The sequence below is a fragment of the Syngnathus floridae genome, chromosome 2 (genome assembly GCF_059516105.1).
Source record: "Syngnathus floridae isolate MCC-2025c chromosome 2, RoL_Sflo_1.0, whole genome shotgun sequence".
NCBI classification, from domain to species: domain Eukaryota; kingdom Metazoa; phylum Chordata; class Actinopteri; order Syngnathiformes; family Syngnathidae; genus Syngnathus; species Syngnathus floridae.
Genome location: NC_142414.1, coordinates 25,234,969 through 25,251,775, shown reverse-complemented (window position 1 = coordinate 25,251,775; position 16,807 = coordinate 25,234,969). Strand labels below are relative to the sequence as shown.

Genomic DNA, 16,807 nt, shown 5'->3' with positions numbered 1-16,807 from the left:
TTTTGGCTGTGTGAGAAGCAAGTCGTCCATTTTTTTTTTTATACAATACGTCGATGTCGAGAACATACTACAAAACTTTCTACCTCATTCGCAGAACAAGAAGCACACATCGAAATATGCCCAAAATAGTTTTATTGCTCATCCATTATGGAGCCCTGTGAAACCTAAAACAAAAATTATCCTAAAGTATTTACAATCATTGCTTTAACTCAAAAGTTGAATAAATAAAAGATAACATTCAGTATGCATCTTGTCACCCAGATAAATCCAAGATAAGTCATCACACGACCTATTCTCGTCTTTCTCGTACTTAACTCAAACGTCAATGAGGCGATGGGATCTTTCGACATTGTCTCATTAGCTCAAAACATTTCTGCCTCCTCAATGGAATTTCTGCTGGCGGACGCTAGCATGCAAAGTGAAAAGCTCGGAACGTGCAATTAGAGGAATGAGCCCCTGGGGTACATTTACCCCCCAGCTGCTAGCGTGTGTTTCCGATCTGGAAAAAAGATCTGGACGACCTGAGCCCAGATGGATGGAGGAATGGACAGTAAACACAACTGGTCAGTTGAGGTAAGAATTGAGGTAAAAATTCCACCACTTGTTAATGTCCTCTGATATCAAGTGTGTTCAGGTTGACTTCACAGTGCTTTGGTCAACTGCGCCCCCTGTTGGTCCAAGGCGGTACACTGCAGGATGACTTCACTCAGTCGGCTCTTGGTTGGTATCTTCTAACGTGCTTGGAATTTCTCCCGGGCCCTCCGGTGTGTCCGACCAAAAGTCCGGGTGGTCCTGGTACCATTTGACTAAAAACAGACGGGTATGAATATTCTGTCTCAGATTGGCCTGGTTGTGTGTGCTTGCCGTACCAGTCCGTTTGATACCATCAGACCAGGAGACTTCGGCCTTCCAGCCTAACTTCTGAAGCTTTTCACATTTGATAGGGTAGCGGATGTCGACCTTTGGCCTGTCTGGCACAAATTCCAGCCAGTCGTTCAGCTCGGCATCTGGCACGTTTTTTACCTTAAAAAATTTTTAGTGTTTACATCCAAGACTATCTACGCTGTCCGTGTCAACCTACCATCTTGACAAGTTCCCTAGCTAGTTGCACTATGGCTATCTCAAAGTTTGAGCCTATGTTGTAGACTTCTCCCACAATCCCTTTCTCCAGAAGTAGAAGGAAGGCGTTGACCGTGTCGTCGACGAACAGGAAATGGCGAGATTTGGGGAGGGTTCCGTGAATGGTACTATGGCGAGGCAGCACAGAGCACAAAGTTGGGACGTTGCCCGGTGTGACATTTTCCGAATAAAATCACCTACCATTTCTTGCGCATTTGCAAAAGCGTGAGAAATTTCGGGATGACCTGTGAGAACGACAACACCGGTTATTATAATCCACTGCAACTACCCAAGAGGACATTTTAACTATCATTAGTTTTATTAACGTAGGATGTCATTTTTGTCATTGCATTGAGTAAATATTTGGTTAGTTTGCGTTAACCTCGCACACCACTACTACTAGTCTGTACCTTCTCAATGTATTGCTTGGGACCGTAGATGTTGTTGCTCCTTGTGATGATGACAGGAAGCTGAAGACAGCAAATTAAATTAATATACCTTCAAATACAATTATGTTACATTTCTACCGAAAGCAACTTCTTCTATGTACCTTATATTTTTCCCAGTACAACCTGACCAGACGCTCTGCAGCTGCCTTTGAGGAAGAATATGGATTGGAAGGCCTCATCGGACTGTTCTCATCAAATTCCTACAAAACAGAGGTGTGTAGACTTTTTATACCACCGCTAAAATGACGACGTGAATAAATCCACCGAACCTCATCTAGACTCGATCCGTACACTTCATCACTGCTGGCGTAGATGAAGCACTGAAGCTTGTGGCGTGCCTGAGTGGCAGCTGCTAGTAAAACTCGCGTGCCGTGGATGTTAACGTGCTGGAAAATGGCCGGGCTTTGGAAAGATGAATCTAAGGCAAAACACAACAAGACCATTGTAGGAAATAGTGTTGTGGTTGCCACAATTCGACTTGCTGCTCACCAACGTGGGTTTTGGCGGCCAAGTGGAAGATGACGTCAATTTTTTGAGAGTTGAAGATGTGGTTCACCAGCTGGGCGTTACATACATCGCCCTGTTACACAATGCTGGAATTTAAACATCTTAACGCACAAGGGGGGCGGAAGGGGTTATTGGGTAACTGTCCGTAACTGCAAAAAACTTATTACCTTGATAAAAGTGTAGTTAGCTGTGTTTTTAATGCTGTCCAGACTCCTTGGGCTGCAGCAGTAATCTAGCTGAAAAGATGTCACACACATTTTGTCGCTGTATAAATCTCTGCATTTACTTTTTTTTTTTTTTTTAACACAGTAAACTGATGACAAAAGCTTACATTATCCAAGTTAAAAATTTTCCATTCGGGATGCTTTTGAACCAGTGAACACACAAGGTGAGAGCCACTGTATGGACAGAGGAACAAATCACTGTAAATAAAGACATTTATAATAATTGCAATTGAATGATTTATGTGATGTCAACTCACATAAACCCAGAACCCCCAGTCACTAAAACAGTTCGGATGGAGTCCATCAGTTCCTTCACTTTTAGTCTCGTACGCGTATTAATGTTGAAATTGTTATACACGATCGTCTTTGGGTTTCACTTCTAACTTCGTAATCTTGAAAAACACGTTTGTGACAGGACAGGTTCATGATGGTAAGCACGACAGTAGATGATGGTTTACGGTAGTGTTGACACGTTGAAAAGGGGCTGGACAAATGGAGCCCCCATATGACCATTTTCTGCTTTGTGATTGGCTGAAAATATATTCTATCGAAAAAACGTTTTTGATTGGGTGGGTTCTAAATCTATCATTTTATCAACAGCAGTGATTGGACAAAGTCATACCACAAAGCTTACTGACATAGAAACGACATTTCCGAAATTTATTGTCAAAATAAACGTTTAGAAAATGACACCTGGTAAAATATAGTGTCACCAACGAGGAACCAAGTTTGTACATTTAGCTGAGGTGTCTTGTTTTGTATTATTTTCTCACTTCGCACCATCACGAAAATCCTAAATGGACTAGTTTGAGACTTTTAAGAGTATTATCCTTTGACTTCCGCTTTATTTGTGTCCATGCATGTCGCTTGACGCAGAAGGGATGTCACTTGGTTTCGTGGCTCATTGAAGTGATGAGCTAACATTTATTGGCTTAAAACGCAAAAAATACTGCCTGTAAAATGTCGTGTTTAATAACCGCACTTACAGCTGCAGTATTCTTTTCTGCACAGGCTTTCGGGAAAACTGTAACGGGACTTTTTAAGACCGAAGTAGCGAGGCAGCATCAAGGCCAATTCATCACAAAATTCATGTATCAAGGTAAATTAGTTTTTCCTCATTTCCTCTGATGTCATCATCCGGATTTTCATTTCCATCTCAACTTATTTCTGGAATGGAAGTTAATAATGACAGTTTTTCCAAAAACAATTTTAAGCTGTTGGAAAGAAAGACGCATTTAAACGTTCCCCTTGTCCCTGTTTGACATTCTGTGTGTAGGTGCTGATGGTTTGTTGGTCTGCCAACTGGACAACCCTTCACTAGCTGCAGAGAAGGAATCCCAACTGCTTCTATTTGCAAATGTGGATGAGGATTGGGACAACCTCAGCTGCTCTGAAAGGCTCACCCGTGCCCAGTTCATCAGTAAGAAGTTGCACCAAAAAAATGCAAAACCAGTTATAACAATTCACATGCATATCTCTCCACACGTCTGCTTCCACCTCTAAAAATATTAAAACAACCGTACTAATATTTGGGACTCTCCATATTTGCTCACTACAAATTAACATATGAGGAATGATTACTGTCCTTAAATTCTAAATATTGAGGTGATTGTTTTGACAATTTTCTGAGGTTATTTGGTTAATTGTCAACACAATTTTTTTACAGCGATTAATAGCATTTTTCTGACATAAAACAACATTTTTTTTACATTAATTTTAACATTAACTCAATGCTCATTGTGCACTTGTGTGGTTTTCCTCCTTTGCTTCAGTTTCTCTCAATCAAGAAGAACACAACCAGACGATTCTCAAGCAGTCATCCCCGACAGTGTGGACCGCTCTCTATACAGATCGATACACATGTCAGGTAAGTGAAAAAAAGGCTGAGTTTACAACTTTTACTGAGCCACGCCATATATTTTACGCTCGCAAAACCTTATAAGACAAGAGTTGCAGTTTGAGTCTGCTTACGATTTCTATCTCCAGGTGGATACAGCCATTCCTTCTCATGGTGACCTCAGATTTACTCTCCTGCTGCTTAATGCTGATTCTGCAGGAAACCCTCTGGAGCATTTCAGCGCAGAGGAGGCAGGTTAGATATCCTTTTGCTTAGTCAAGCTCCGATTCGTAGCTTATGAGCCTAAGACAAGAAAAACTAGTCTAAATACTTGATTATTTTGTTTTTGGCATTGTCTAGGTCTCCACACGTTTTACTTCCTCCTGCTCCTGGCCTACTTTATAGCGTCTTGTATCTACATTAAGCCACTGTACCAAGCTCTGAGGAAAGGTGGTCCCATGCACACGGTCCTGAAGGTGCTGACCGCAAGTCTGGCCTTGCACGGATGCTCGGCCCTTTGCAAGTACATTCACATGGCCAGGTAAAAGAAGACCAACCGCTGTCGTTAGCATTGTAAGCTAAAGCTAGCTACTCAATGCATTTCGTGTGGGCGGAGCTAACATGAAATATTGACGTAAAACAGGTACTCCAGAGACGGCGTTGGTATTCCACTGATGGGCAACCTCGCAGAGTGTATGTCATATTTTTTTTTATTTCTCCAAATCAAACCTCGCATACACAAGTAACATCTTGTCTGTGCGTAGTCTGGGCCATGGCAGCCCAAGTGTCAATGCTGTACACCTTACTGAGCCTGTGTGTGAGCTGGAGCCTGAGTCGAGGCCGGAAACCTCAATCGCGACCTCTGCAGTGGGAACAGTCTCCGGCGTCCACGGCCGTCGCCGTCTGCGGAGTCCTCCTGCAGGTGAGCTCGCTTCGCTCAGGTGGTCCCGTGCCGAGATGTTGACGGTGCCGCTCGCAGGGGGCGCTTCTGCTGTGGGAGCGCTACTCCGCATCCGAGCGCCAACATCACAGCCAGTGGAATCTGGCAAGCATTCTGCTCATCGCCCTGAGGGTGACGCTGGCCCTTCTGCTGGCCTCCATTCTCTACCAAATCATCTCCACTGAGAGGAGCACACTGAAAAGAGACTTCTACCTCTGCTTCGCCAAGGTCACCCGCGCCGAGGCACGACTCGTGGCTCTCCCGGCAGCTCCTCACTCTTTTGTTTTCTTCGCAGGGATCCTTCCTGTGGTTCCTCTGTCATCCTGTCCTCGTCCTCACGTCATTTGTCTTCAATGAGCACCAGAGGGAGAAGGTTTGGCAGCCTTTTAGCTTCAGATGTGGCAAATGTTCTCACGCATGCAGGGGCGTGCAGAGGAGTGGCATCCACCTGAGAATCTTTTTGTGCAGGTGGTCACCATTGGCGTGATTCTGTGTCAGTCCATCTCCATGGTCATCCTATACCAGCTTTTTCTGTCTCGCTCCCTCTACTGGGAAGTGTCCTCACTTTCCTCGGTTTCGCTGCCGCTCACAATGTCCAGGAACAACCAGAGGGGTCGCTACTGAGCACCTGTGCTGGCCTGAGGTGGCTTCACCTCCAACTGGATCATAGGACGAAGACGGGAGACGTCGCTTCGTGGGGGCTGCTAGGCCTTTGCGGTTTTCTTGGAACCAAGTGAAGCGCTTCAGTTTGCTTCAGAGGGAACAAAGGCCGGAACCGCAAGAGAAGCGCCACCAGCGGTTTGGCTGGACAAAAGCATAAAAAACGAAAGTAGATGTTGAACTCTATTTTTTTTTTTTTTTTTTAAGAAAAGATATATGATACAACACAGATTCCAGGGACACTTAGTGGAATTTATTTAATACATGGGATTGAGGTTTATAAGAAAACCATTTGGAGTACGAGCTATCAAAAATGTGAATTTTATTGCTGGGAATACACTCATCTCCAAAAGTATTGGTACGGCAAGTCCTTTGTTGTATACCAAAGACCCAAATGTCTTCTGTAGATATCAAAAACAACTGAATTGACCTTGCTGTTCCAATACTTTTGGAGGAGTCTACATATCATCTATAGCACGGTTTGTTTTCCTCGTGAGTCTATCTCAGAGTCTTTAAGCTATTTAAAGTTTCTGAATGCATGTCATTCAAATATCTCCACATCGTTTCATGTCTGAAAATCTTGTTACTGCTCAAATTTGTTGACTTTATGTACAGTTCAAGAAAATGTAACTATTGTTTTATTCTTTATAACCTGTGGATCTATATGACCGGAAATAAATCATTTCAGGGAAACAATATATCTATCGTCGAATCAAGCTAGGCGAGAATGATTGTAGAACTACAAGTCCCAAGATGCATCACGCTGTGACACCCCAAGGAAGTTGAGGACCTCTCCCCAAACGCCTGTTTGGACGCAGTAAGGTAAGATGCGGAACTTTTTATGAAATAATAATCAATAGCAACAATATAGAGTCTTACATTGTTGTTTGTTGCACGCAAAAGAACTTATTTAACTTGCGTTAGCATTTAGCACAGCTGAGCGCATCCTTGTCATAAACGGGATCCACGTGGTGTGTAGATATGGGAGTGCGTTTTTAGCCAGCGTCAATTTTAAAGTTTGTGTGGCTCGCCGGTTTGTTCGTGCAGTCCACGGTTTTTTTTTTTCCTTCCCCTCCTTCAGTCTGCAAGCTGAAAACACGCGTCCGTCTCCTGACCGGGCTCCGGCTAATTCCCGCTTTGTCCAAAACTCACAGGTTGGTGTTGCGATGATTCGGGAATGTAACACGTCGCCTACTTAGTTATTTTTTTTTACAAGTTCTTATTTTCCTTTGTGATTATTTTGCTAACGTGATTTTCATTTATTCTTTTTTTCACTCGGTACTTTATAGAAATACTTGTTTTTTTTTCATTTGGTACTAATGCTTGCGTTTAAAGAAATTGGCGTGAGTTTAATTTCTGCAATTTGGTAATAGAACACGATTAAATGTACAAAAATAAGTCGCTTCTAATTTTCCTTTTTGATTATTTTGCTCAAGTGATTTTCAGTTCTTCTATAGATTTGTCTTTTTTTCACTCGGTACTTTATAGAAATACTTTTTTTTTTTTTCACTTGGTACTAATGCTTGCGTCTAAAAAAAAAAAATGGCGTAAGTTTAATTTCTGCAATTTGGTAATAGAACAGGATAAAATGTCTTAAAGTCCAAAAATAAAAATGAACTTTTACTGTAAATGACAGACTAACCCCATTGGATAACTTGGCTCAGCAATTACAGAAAAGAAAAAAGAAAAAACCTGTCTGAAATTTTATTCAAGTACAATGAAGTCAAGGAATTTGTACTTCATTACTTCCCAGCAATGCTGCTCAGTTTTTTCATTCATATACAATATATTTTTCTCGATACAAATATCTTCACTCAGCCTAGGATGAACTCTTACTCCACAATTATTGACTTTTAGGTTAACGAGTGTGGTGGCTGCACATAAAGCCCCTAATTGTTGCGCTCGCTCGGGAAAAGGAAGCCAAATTGCATCAGTCTAATCAGAGCGTCTTACTGATGAAATCACATGACGGCAAACAAACGTCACGAGGCTCGTGTCCGTTGTGCGTTACTGAATTATCAACACGAGGATGCAGTGCGAAAGCGTAAAAAAGAATCCAGAATGTTTACTACAGTTTTTCAAGTAAAGCCGTCGAGAAGCTTTTGTGTCTTCGTTCTCCCCGATTGAGCCCATCCAAGCGTAACAATACAAGATAATATTAGATCGTCTATAAAGGTCAGCGCTTCCTCGCCACCCGACCTTTCGTTTGTGTAATTAGACGGCATGGAGTCGTGAAAGGTCAACTTCCGATCTCGCAGGTACCATGGCTGAACGGGTGCTGGTGGTTGGTGGAGGAGGGCGGGAGCACGCTCTAGCTTGGAAGCTGGCCCAGTCGCAGCACATCCAGCAAGTCCTAGTGGCGCCGGGGAATGCCGGGACGTTCGATTGCGGCAAAATTTGTAACTCGGGTAAATCAAATTGGACTTCTCGTTTGTGTGGACGATAAAAAATAACGTCATCATTCTTGCGACAGAGGTGTCGGTGAATAACCACGCCATACTGGCTCAATTTTGTAAAGACCATCACGTGGGGCTGGTGGTGGTTGGACCTGAGGTTCCGCTCGCAGCAGGTAAGTTCAGCGGTTCTCCTCAAGTCTTCCTCTGGTTCTCTCTAACCTCCTCATCGGTTTTGCCACCCAGGTATCGTGGATGACTTGATGGCGGCAGGAGTGCAGTGTTTTGGTCCAACTGCCAAAGCGGCCCAGCTGGAGGCCAGCAAGAGCTTCTCCAAGGCCTTCATGGAGCGACACGGAATCCCCACCGCACGCTACGGCTCTTTCACGGATCCCGAGGCGGCATGCGATTATATCCGCACGTCAGTTGTGACTTTGAAGAATATCTGTCAATACATTTTTTTTTTCCCCATCAAAAAACACATTTCCATTGTTGCTGTTGGTATTTTACAGCAGAAAAGAATTGTTTGATGTGTCATTAAAAGTAAAATATTAGAAATAAAATATAAATATTTTTGGGGTAATCCATTAAGAGTCACGTTAAAAAATAAAAATTTTCTCCTTTTTGTGTGACCCAGGGCTGACTTTCCGGCGCTGGTTGTGAAAGCCAGTGGCTTGGCGGCAGGGAAGGGAGTTATTGTGGCGCAGGACCAGGAAGAGGCCTGTCGTGCTGTGATGGACATCATGAAGGTAATTTTGCATTTTATGATTGATGAGCAAGTGGATTGTTGTCATTTTTTTTTTTTTTTCCCCCCATCACTGCATTTCAGGACCGGGCGTTTGGTGCCGCAGGCGACACGGTTGTGGTGGAGGAGCTTCTCGAGGGCGAGGAAGTATCTGTAAGTTCTTGCTCACTTAAGTACAACAGTGCTCTCCAAATGTGTCTGTCCCACAGCCAACTATTAGGAGTCTAAATGTGAACCGAGACACATTCGATATTCAAACTCATTTCAGTCTCTGGCGATCAAGTTTCATGACCTGAAAATAAATATAGCCGCTTGTGTTTACAGTGTCTGTGCTTCACCGATGGCTCCTCGGTGTCGCCCATGCCTCCAGCTCAGGATCATAAACGTCTGCAAGATGGCGATCGGGGGCCGAACACAGGCGGCATGGGAGCCTACTGTCCCACTCCTCAGGTATGTCTCCTCTTAGCCAGGTATTTAAAAAAGATCTAGTCACATCTGTAGTTTTAATTTTTTTTGGGGGGGGAAATCACTGCTGTTTTATAGTTAGGCAGCCAAAACCGAAATCTGCTAAAGAATTTACTTCTTTGTGCGACGCAGGTGAGCGACGAGCTCTTGGCGCAGATCCGAGAGTCTGTGCTTCAGAAGACGGTGGACGGCATGAAGCAAGAAGGAGCTCCCTACGTCGGCGAGTGCACATTCAATCACCGAATCGGTTTGACCGACTTTCGTTAACACGGTCGCCGTGTGACTTTCCAGGCGTTCTGTACGCCGGGTTGATGTTGACCCAGCAGGGACCCAAAGTTCTGGAGTTCAACTGTCGCTTCGGAGACCCCGAGTGTCAGGTCTTGCTTCCCCTGCTGAAGAGCGACTTGTACGAGGTCATTTTGAACACCGTCAACGGCAAGCTGGCCTCCAGCGCCCCCGAGTGGCACCGGGACAAATCTGCCGTTACCGTGGTGATGGCGAGTGCCGGTTATCCCGGCGCTTACAGCAAAGGGGTGCTCCTCACCGGTGAGTGGTTGGAGACCAAGTCCTGAAATAAATAGTGCCAAAAAAAATATTTATTTTCTAAATCCAATGATTGATTCCTCAGGTCTGTCCCAGGTTGAGGAGGCAGGGATTCAAGTATTCCACGCAGGCACAGCGCTGAAGGACAAGCAAGTGGTCTCCAGCGGCGGCCGCGTCCTGACCGTCACAGCGGTCTGCCCCTCTCTGGAGGCCGCGCTGCAGGCGGCCAATCAGGGCGTGGCGGCCGTGGGCTTCCCCGGCGCCGTGTACCGCCGCGACATAGCCCACAAGGCCATCGCCCATTTGAAGCAACGCAGGTGTGTTTGAACATTTCATCTTCTGACCTGTTTTACGAATAAACCAACTTTGGATGATCACGTCGTTGTCGTTTCTTCACTCGGAATGAGCGTCACAAACACTAGGGGGCGTGCCAACTTAGCTGTGATTTAACCGTATCTGTGACAGAGGCCTGACCTATAAGGACAGCGGCGTGGACATCGCCGCCGGCAATAAACTCGTGGACACCATCAAGCCTCTGGCCAGGGCAACTTCCCGACCGGGTTAGTTTAGATTAACCGTTTTTTTATATGCATAAAAAATGAATTTATGTGTTTTGACACTTTATCCTCACCAGGATGTAATGCTGAGCTGGGAGGTTTCGCCGGACTCTTTGACCTTAAAGCGGCAGGGTTCATCGACCCAATTCTAGTTTCTGGCACTGATGGAGTTGGGACCAAACTTAAGGTGTGATTTAGATATTTCAATTATTTTAGTATATTTTAAAGCTTTATGCATTGGTATTGTGAGTGAAGCTGAAAAAAAGTGATTTGTTTGATTTGATTCAGGTTGCTCAGGCCTGCGGGCAGCACGGCAGCTTGGGTCAGGACCTGGTGGCCATGTGTGTGAACGACGTGCTGGCTCAGGGTGCCGAGCCGCTCTTCTTCCTCGACTACTTCTCGTGCGGAAAGCTGGACGTCAATGTGACCGCCACGGTGGTCGCGGGTATCGCCAAAGCTTGCGAGATGGCCGGCTGCGCTCTGCTAGGTAAGCAAAGACCTTGCCGTCGGCATTTCCGTCGTGCTGCCATGTCGTCCTCGTGGATATCCAGGTGGAGAGACGGCAGAAATGCCGGGCGTCTACGGCGCCGGCGAGTACGACCTCGCCGGGTTCTGCGTCGGAGCGGTGGAGCGGGGAGCCCTGCTGCCTCGCCTGGCGGACATCGCCGAGGGGGACCTCTTGATCGGCGTGGCGTCCTCCGGTATCCATAGCAACGGTTTCAGCTTGGTCCGCAAGGTTTTGGAGCAAACGCAACTCAGCTACAGCTCCCCAGCACCTTTTGGCAACCCGGGACAGACTCTTGGTAAGTTTTTCTTTAAACTTCCATCACACTAAAAAAAAAGTTTGTCATTTGCAAAAAAAAAAGAAGTCTAAGATAAATACAATATATTTTTTAATAGAAGTGCGCTCGGGACTTTTTTGTCATTGTCACAATGACCTTCAGGGGAGGTTTTGCTGACACCGACGAAGATCTACAGTCGTCTGCTCCTTCCGATCCTGCACAGCGGTGCTGTCAAAGCGTACGCGCACATCACCGGCGGAGGACTTTTGGAAAACATCCCACGGGTTCTACCCCAGGAGCTGGCTGTCGATTTAGGTGAGGCACACATGACGTGGAATCAAGTTTAAGGAGATTATTGTTCATTTATTTCATCGTTTTCTCCCTGAAACTTAACTCAGCCTTCTGGTCCAACTTACTCTCACCACCATATTTTCTTGGCCATTTTATTTTGATATTATATTATAGGTTGGTATTTTTTTTTCCCCAGATGCCTCTCGTTGGAGCATCCCTCCAGTATTTACCTGGCTTCAGAAGGAGGGTGGCCTGAGTGAGCACGAGATGACTCGCACCTTCAATTGTGGCCTGGGTGCCGTGCTGGTGGTTGCCCCCGTGGACGCTCAGAGGGTCTTGCGGCAGCTGCAAGCCCAGGAGGAGGCCTGGATTGTTGGGGCGCTCGCTCACAAGCCACCTGGTGAGACCCCAAGCCTCTGGAACCTCCCTCATGGGAGATATTACAATTTAAATGCGGTACTGCAGGTGCCGAGTCCGTGGTGGTCCGCAACCTCAAACACAGCCTGCTGAACGCCGGTCCAGCCGCTAAAAACGGCAGTTCTCTCTGCGATAGCAGCATTCCTCATAAGAGGACCAAAGTCGGGGTTCTCATCTCAGGCACAGGTTTGTTGATTATTTTACGATGTGAAGTCATGGAGATTATAATTATTATCGGCGCTCTCCTCCAGGAACCAACCTTCAAGCGCTGATCGAGCAGGCCAAGCGCCCGTCGAGCTGCGCAGAGATCGTGGTTGTCATCTCCAACAAGCCGGGGGTTCAGGGTCTCAAGAGAGCCGCACTGGCCGGCATCCAGACACGGGTACTCGTTTTATTGTGATGTTTACCAAACGCTCGCTTCTCAAAAATTGGTAAAAAAGAAGTCTTGGCAAGTCAGCTTTATTTCAGTAGGACAACTCAATGTGTGTCACGCAGGTAAAGCGAAAGCAGAAACGTAACAGGTAGAGAAAGTTAATTACTAATTAAAAATTCTTTGACATTTAAAGTAATAAAACTGCTAAAAGGAAAAAATATTTTAAATGTTTAAATAATTTCAAGGTATGGGTTAAAAGAAATCTACATTTTTAAAAGCATTTACACAGATATGTAATTTATTTTGATGAAAAAGAGTTTCATTCACTCAGTATGTGATTTGTTCTCAAACTCTTTTCAACTTTTTAAATTGGTTAATGTGTATAAATAACAGACAACATGGAGACAAACCAATAGTGTGGATTATCGAAAAACTCTGAAATGAACCATATTTGGACATACGAGGTTTCCGTGTACAGTAACAAAATGTGTTTGATTTCCACGAGGTGGTTGACCACAAACTGTACGGGAGCCGAGCAGAGTTTGACGGCACCATCGACCGAGTCCTCGAAGAATTTGGGGTGGAGTTGGTGTGTCTGGCCGGATTCATGCGAATCCTCACGGGATCTTTTGTCAAGAAATGGAACGGTGAGTTGAAGCACACGTAATAATCACTCTTGATTCCTTTTTTTTTTTATTCTAAAAATAAAAACATTGTCCCATTTTAGGTAAACTCTTGAACGTCCACCCCTCCCTGCTGCCCTCCTTCAAGGGTGTGAACGCCCAAAAGCAAGCTCTCCAGGCCGGGGTGCGGGTCAGCGGCTGCACAGTCCACTTTGTCGCAGTAAGTCAACCACATTCGTCCGGGCGTCGCCAAAGCCGAGACGAAACGTCACGTGTCTGTCAGGAGGAGGTGGACGCAGGCGCCATCATCGTGCAGGAAGCCGTGCCGGTGTCGAGCGACGACACGGAGGAAAGTCTGTCGGACCGAATCAAAGAGGCCGAGCACAGGGCCTTCCCCGCCGCCATGGAGCTGGTCGCCAGCGGGGCCATCCACCTCAGTGAGGACGGCCGCATCATCTGTAGGTCCAACTAACAGCAGTAGGAAAGGCGTACTCTGACACTGTAGCAAAATTGGGGGAAAAAAACATTCCAAATTTGCAATGCTTACCATTTAAATGCAATTCATGCACATTAAAGAAATATTTCTTGAGGACGATATATTTTCCCCTGCATGTATTTATTTCATTGCCTTATTCCAATCAGCGCCAAAATCTACTTTCACCCAAATATTTGCTAGTGACAGAGCGCAGGTTAACAATTTGAAAACAACAATGGAAATGATTCTGTTCTATCTTCACGATGATCGAGATTCTGATAAAGGACACTTACCAGTGCCGGCAAGTTCACGTATGTTTGCACCTCTGAAAGCGCAGCACTGCGAGCCTCTCGTTCCCGGCTCTGGTCGACAGGCGTGGCTCTCCCCGTAGGCCGTGTCCGCTCAGGATCTGGATGATCTCCTCTAGGATGCCAAGGATGAAAACAGCTGCCATTGTTAGTTGCAAAGTAAGTATTTATTCACCAAGCTGCATCATCCCAGACACCTGGATCATTCTCTGCGATGGTGACCAAGTAGAACAGCCCTCGACTGGACAGCAACTGCGATACGATTGGTAGAAATCTGTCTGTGACCTCGCGACCTCGCCTCCCGCCGGCCCAAGCCGCCTCGATGCCCGTGCTGCCCACCTTGACATACCAAGAAAACAGACGCATTGTGTTCTGTAATCTTCATGACCTTTCACCTTGAACAGGTTGAGTCACCTCACTGGACGGTGTGACCACATATGGCGGGTTGAAAAGGAGCACATCCACTTGTCCGATCAAGCGGGGCAGCATACTTTCCACCTAAAACGGAACATCGTGGTCAAACCAGTATCTCACAATGTGAAATTAAGTCTCGGATGTGCTAAGTGGAGCCTGACCAGGTCGGTGACGATGGGCTCAAGCGACACGGCGTTGCGTGATGCCGTCTTGGCGGTGCACAGCGCTGCGGCACGATTCACGTCCGTGCAACTAGGAAACACATTCTTGGTCACATGGAGAGGAGAGGAGATGATGTGGAGCAACTCACAAATATATGGCTGAGGGTCCAAGCAGGGACGCGAGGAACGCAGACACCACTCCGGAGCCGCTGCCCACCTCCACGCACAGGCAAGGCCCACTGATAGCAAAAAAAAAAGTTAGCATCATTCAGCTAAATCTTGAACAGTCACCTGAGGGTCACCTCATGCGCTTAAGTTCTTCAGCATCCTTTTCCAGGGCGTCAATGAGAAGGAAGGAATCCTCCGACGGCTCGTACACTTCGCTGAAGTCTCCCCGCGCGGCGTGATCGTACAGCGGCGTGGGGTAGTTGGCCGACATGGTAAATTAAACGCACGCTTCACTTCTCCAGTCATGTGCAGGTTATGGCGCTAATTAGTTCAAATGAAACGCGACACGTTTGATATTTACTTATTAAAACGTGACGCGTTCTGGTTTACTTCCTAATACGTCAAGCGTACGCACACTGGTACGTACGTCAATACGTCATTGCGTCAACTGGCGTGCCTACGGTAAACGAGAAGGCTCAATTCAAAAAGAACCAAGCGCGTTCTTACCAAGGTTCCTTGTTTTGACTGACGCAGCAGGTATTGTTTCAAACTTTAATATTTTTCAGCAATTCGAAGATCTCATTCCTGTAACATCGGAGTGCTCATAGTTACCCGCTCCTGGAGGCAGCACTTTTGAGAAAATTTGGTAGGCATGTCTCTCATGAGTAGAAAATAAAATGTACGTTCAAGAGACCGTTTTTTTAACACGGTTTTCAAAAGTCACCTGGCTTGCACACCTCGATTGGGGAGATGTGGGTAGTTGCCCATTCTTCCTTACAGATTTGCACAAGTTCAAGCTGATTGTTGTTGTCACTTGCTGTGAATAGAAATAAACTACAATAATAAAGTGAAATCACCAAGAACTCTCGTCTTTTTCGAACGATTCGGTGAACGATTCTTTTGAACGAATCTTTTGAGTGAACTAATTCTAATGATTCAGTTCACTTAAAAGAACTGGAATGCGCATCACTACCGCAGGCTTCGTCACTTGTGAGATGTTGCTGCCATCTCGTGGACATTTTGGTGAACTGCACTGTTTGCTTGTAGTGATGAGCATTCCAGTGAACGGACACTCCATTAGGTACACCGCCATTTTCATGTGGTGTTTCAGTGTGTGGTTCTTTCTTTCCTTGGCAAATCGTTTATCTACATCAGGGGTGTCCAAGTCCAGTCCTCGAGGGCCGCATTCCTCCATGTTTTCCAAGTTTCCCTCGTTAAACACACCTGATTCAATGATCAGGCTCCTGCAGAACGTGAGGATGAACTGATCATTTGAATCAGGTGTGTTTAACGAGGGAAACTTGGAAAACATGGAGGAATGCGGCCCTCGAGGACTGGACTTGGACACCCCTGCCTTACACCGAGTGCCAAAAGTCCCAATGATCATGAGCAGCAGGGGGGGGCCCCATTTCAACCCCTTACACTGAGTGCCAAGCAGGGAAGAAATGGGTATCATTGTTATAGTCACTGGTATGACTTGGCAGGGGTTTGAACCCACAACCTCCCAATCTCAGGGCGGACACTCTCCTCTTAGGCCACTGAGCTGGTAAACACTTGTATCGTAGTATAACACTTATAGTCGTTTTTAAATAACGTGTATACCTATATACGCCTAAATATTGTTATCCAATATATCTACTGCAATTTCACATTAGATTGCTGGTTTGAAATTTGCTTTTAATATTATTATTGTTAATAAACATTTATGTTAAAACTTGTCTGGCGTCTTATTCCTTGTTTTTATATTCGCCAATTAAAACATAAAAATCTAGGGTTAGGGTTAGCGCTAGAGTTAGGGTTAGGGTTAGAGCTAGGGTTAGGGTTAGAGCTAGGGTTAGACCTAGGGTTAGGGTTAGGGCTAGGGTTAGAGTTAGGGTTAGTGCTAGGGTTAGGCTTAGAGCTAGGGCTAGGGTTAGAGCTAGGGTTAGGGCTAGGGTTAGAACTAGGGTTAGAATGAAGCCTAACCCCAACCCTAGGGTTAGGGTTAGCGCTAGAGTTAGGGTTGGAGCTAGGGTTAGTGTTAGGTTTAGAGCTTGGGTTAGGGTTAGAGCTATGGTTAGGGTTAGGCTTAGAGCTAAGGTTAGGGTTAGAGCTAGGGTTAGAGCTAGGGTTGGGGTTAGGGTTAGGTTTAGAGCTTGGGTTAGGGTTAGAGCTACGGTTAGGGTTAGGCTTAGAGCTAAGGTTAGGGTTAGGGCTAGGGTTAGAGCTAGAGCTACGGTTAGGGTTAGGGCTAGGGTTAGAGCTAGAGTTAGGGTTAGAGCTAGGGTTAGGGTTAGAGCTAGGGTTAGAGTTAGGGTTGGAGCTAGGGTTAGTGTTAGGTTTAGAGCTTGGGTTAGGGTTAGAGCTACGGTTAGGG

General features: G+C 45.7%; 4 protein-coding genes across 5 annotated transcripts; 2 read left to right on the top strand and 2 right to left on the bottom strand.

The window, feature by feature from the left end:
* Window positions 1-115: 115 nt before the first annotated feature.
* Window positions 116-2,749, bottom strand: tgds (TDP-glucose 4,6-dehydratase). Its single transcript, XM_088397492.1, has 11 exons — window positions 2,557-2,749; window positions 2,407-2,473; window positions 2,243-2,311; window positions 2,058-2,148; window positions 1,838-1,986; window positions 1,670-1,768; window positions 1,530-1,589; window positions 1,321-1,364; window positions 1,082-1,247; window positions 870-1,023; window positions 116-806 (listed from the first exon to the last, which is right to left on the bottom strand). The coding sequence occupies exons 1-11, from the start codon at window positions 2,601-2,603 to the stop codon at window positions 703-705; spliced, it is 1,050 nt and encodes a 349-aa protein (XP_088253618.1). The 5' UTR covers window positions 2,604-2,749; the 3' UTR covers window positions 116-702.
* A 402-nt stretch (window positions 2,750-3,151) lies between these two features.
* gpr180 (G protein-coupled receptor 180) lies at window positions 3,152-5,936 on the top strand. The gene is made up of 10 exons (XM_088397485.1): window positions 3,152-3,398; window positions 3,576-3,719; window positions 4,072-4,166; window positions 4,286-4,391; window positions 4,497-4,677; window positions 4,780-4,829; window positions 4,901-5,058; window positions 5,116-5,304; window positions 5,372-5,449; window positions 5,545-5,936. Exons 1-10 carry the CDS (start codon window positions 3,260-3,262, stop codon window positions 5,698-5,700), a joined length of 1,296 nt encoding a protein of 431 aa, XP_088253611.1. The 5' UTR covers window positions 3,152-3,259; the 3' UTR covers window positions 5,701-5,936.
* A 496-nt stretch (window positions 5,937-6,432) lies between these two features.
* LOC148402758 (trifunctional purine biosynthetic protein adenosine-3-like) lies at window positions 6,433-13,522 on the top strand. Of its 2 annotated transcripts, XM_088397409.1 has the most exons (22): window positions 6,489-6,558; window positions 6,818-6,890; window positions 7,995-8,144; window positions 8,210-8,305; window positions 8,376-8,550; window positions 8,767-8,878; window positions 8,959-9,027; window positions 9,199-9,324; window positions 9,472-9,559; window positions 9,631-9,885; window positions 9,968-10,199; window positions 10,348-10,442; window positions 10,517-10,626; window positions 10,728-10,926; window positions 10,991-11,242; window positions 11,384-11,536; window positions 11,709-11,912; window positions 11,978-12,115; window positions 12,181-12,311; window positions 12,808-12,949; window positions 13,030-13,145; window positions 13,209-13,522. In XM_088397409.1, exons 3-22 carry the CDS (start codon window positions 8,000-8,002, stop codon window positions 13,395-13,397), a joined length of 3,027 nt encoding a protein of 1,008 aa, XP_088253535.1. In that variant the 5' UTR covers window positions 6,489-6,558; window positions 6,818-6,890; window positions 7,995-7,999; the 3' UTR covers window positions 13,398-13,522. The 2 variants fall into 2 exon arrangements, with proteins under 2 accessions (XP_088253544.1, XP_088253535.1); XM_088397418.1 differs by lacking the exon at window positions 6,818-6,890 and having other exon boundaries at window positions 6,433-6,558.
* Window positions 12,983-14,953, bottom strand: LOC148402757 (methyltransferase HEMK2-like). The gene is made up of 7 exons (XM_088397505.1): window positions 14,586-14,953; window positions 14,433-14,522; window positions 14,284-14,374; window positions 14,123-14,206; window positions 13,906-14,047; window positions 13,694-13,823; window positions 12,983-13,424 (listed from the first exon to the last, which is right to left on the bottom strand). The coding sequence occupies exons 1-6, from the start codon at window positions 14,720-14,722 to the stop codon at window positions 13,708-13,710; spliced, it is 660 nt and encodes a 219-aa protein (XP_088253631.1). The 5' UTR covers window positions 14,723-14,953; the 3' UTR covers window positions 12,983-13,424; window positions 13,694-13,707.
* Window positions 14,954-16,807: the final 1,854 nt, after the last annotated feature.

What these genes read in the sequence shown, in the direction of transcription:
- gpr180 (XM_088397485.1), top strand. Translation starts at nt 3,260, where the DNA reads ATGTCGTGTTTAATAACCGCACTTACAGCTGCAGTATTCTTTTCTGCA. An exon ending in TTTCAGCGCAGAGGAGGCAG is followed by an intron (nt 4,392 to 4,496) that starts GTTAGATATCCT and finishes GGCATTGTCTAG; the next exon opens with GTCTCCACACGTTTTACTTC. An exon ending in GATGGGCAACCTCGCAGAGT is followed by an intron (nt 4,830 to 4,900) that starts GTATGTCATATT and finishes GTCTGTGCGTAG; the next exon opens with TCTGGGCCATGGCAGCCCAA.
- tgds (XM_088397492.1), bottom strand. Translation starts at nt 2,603, where the DNA reads ATGGACTCCATCCGAACTGTTTTAGTGACTGGGGGTTCTGGGTTTAT. An exon ending in AAATTTTTAACTTGGATAAT is followed by an intron (nt 2,312 to 2,406) that starts GTAAGCTTTTGT and finishes ACATCTTTTCAG; the next exon opens with CTAGATTACTGCTGCAGCCC. An exon ending in CTAACTACACTTTTATCAAG is followed by an intron (nt 2,149 to 2,242) that starts GTAATAAGTTTT and finishes ATTGTGTAACAG; the next exon opens with GGCGATGTATGTAACGCCCA.
- LOC148402757 (XM_088397505.1), bottom strand. Translation starts at nt 14,722, where the DNA reads ATGTCGGCCAACTACCCCACGCCGCTGTACGATCACGCCGCGCGGGGA. An exon ending in TGGTCACACCGTCCAGTGAG is followed by an intron (nt 14,048 to 14,122) that starts GTGACTCAACCT and finishes TGGTATGTCAAG; the next exon opens with GTGGGCAGCACGGGCATCGA. An exon ending in CATCGCAGAGAATGATCCAG is followed by an intron (nt 13,824 to 13,905) that starts GTGTCTGGGATG and finishes TTGGCATCCTAG; the next exon opens with AGGAGATCATCCAGATCCTG.
- LOC148402758 (XM_088397418.1), top strand. Translation starts at nt 8,000, where the DNA reads ATGGCTGAACGGGTGCTGGTGGTTGGTGGAGGAGGGCGGGAGCACGCT. An exon ending in CCTACTGTCCCACTCCTCAG is followed by an intron (nt 9,325 to 9,471) that starts GTATGTCTCCTC and finishes TGTGCGACGCAG; the next exon opens with GTGAGCGACGAGCTCTTGGC. An exon ending in GCTCGCTCACAAGCCACCTG is followed by an intron (nt 11,913 to 11,977) that starts GTGAGACCCCAA and finishes GCGGTACTGCAG; the next exon opens with GTGCCGAGTCCGTGGTGGTC.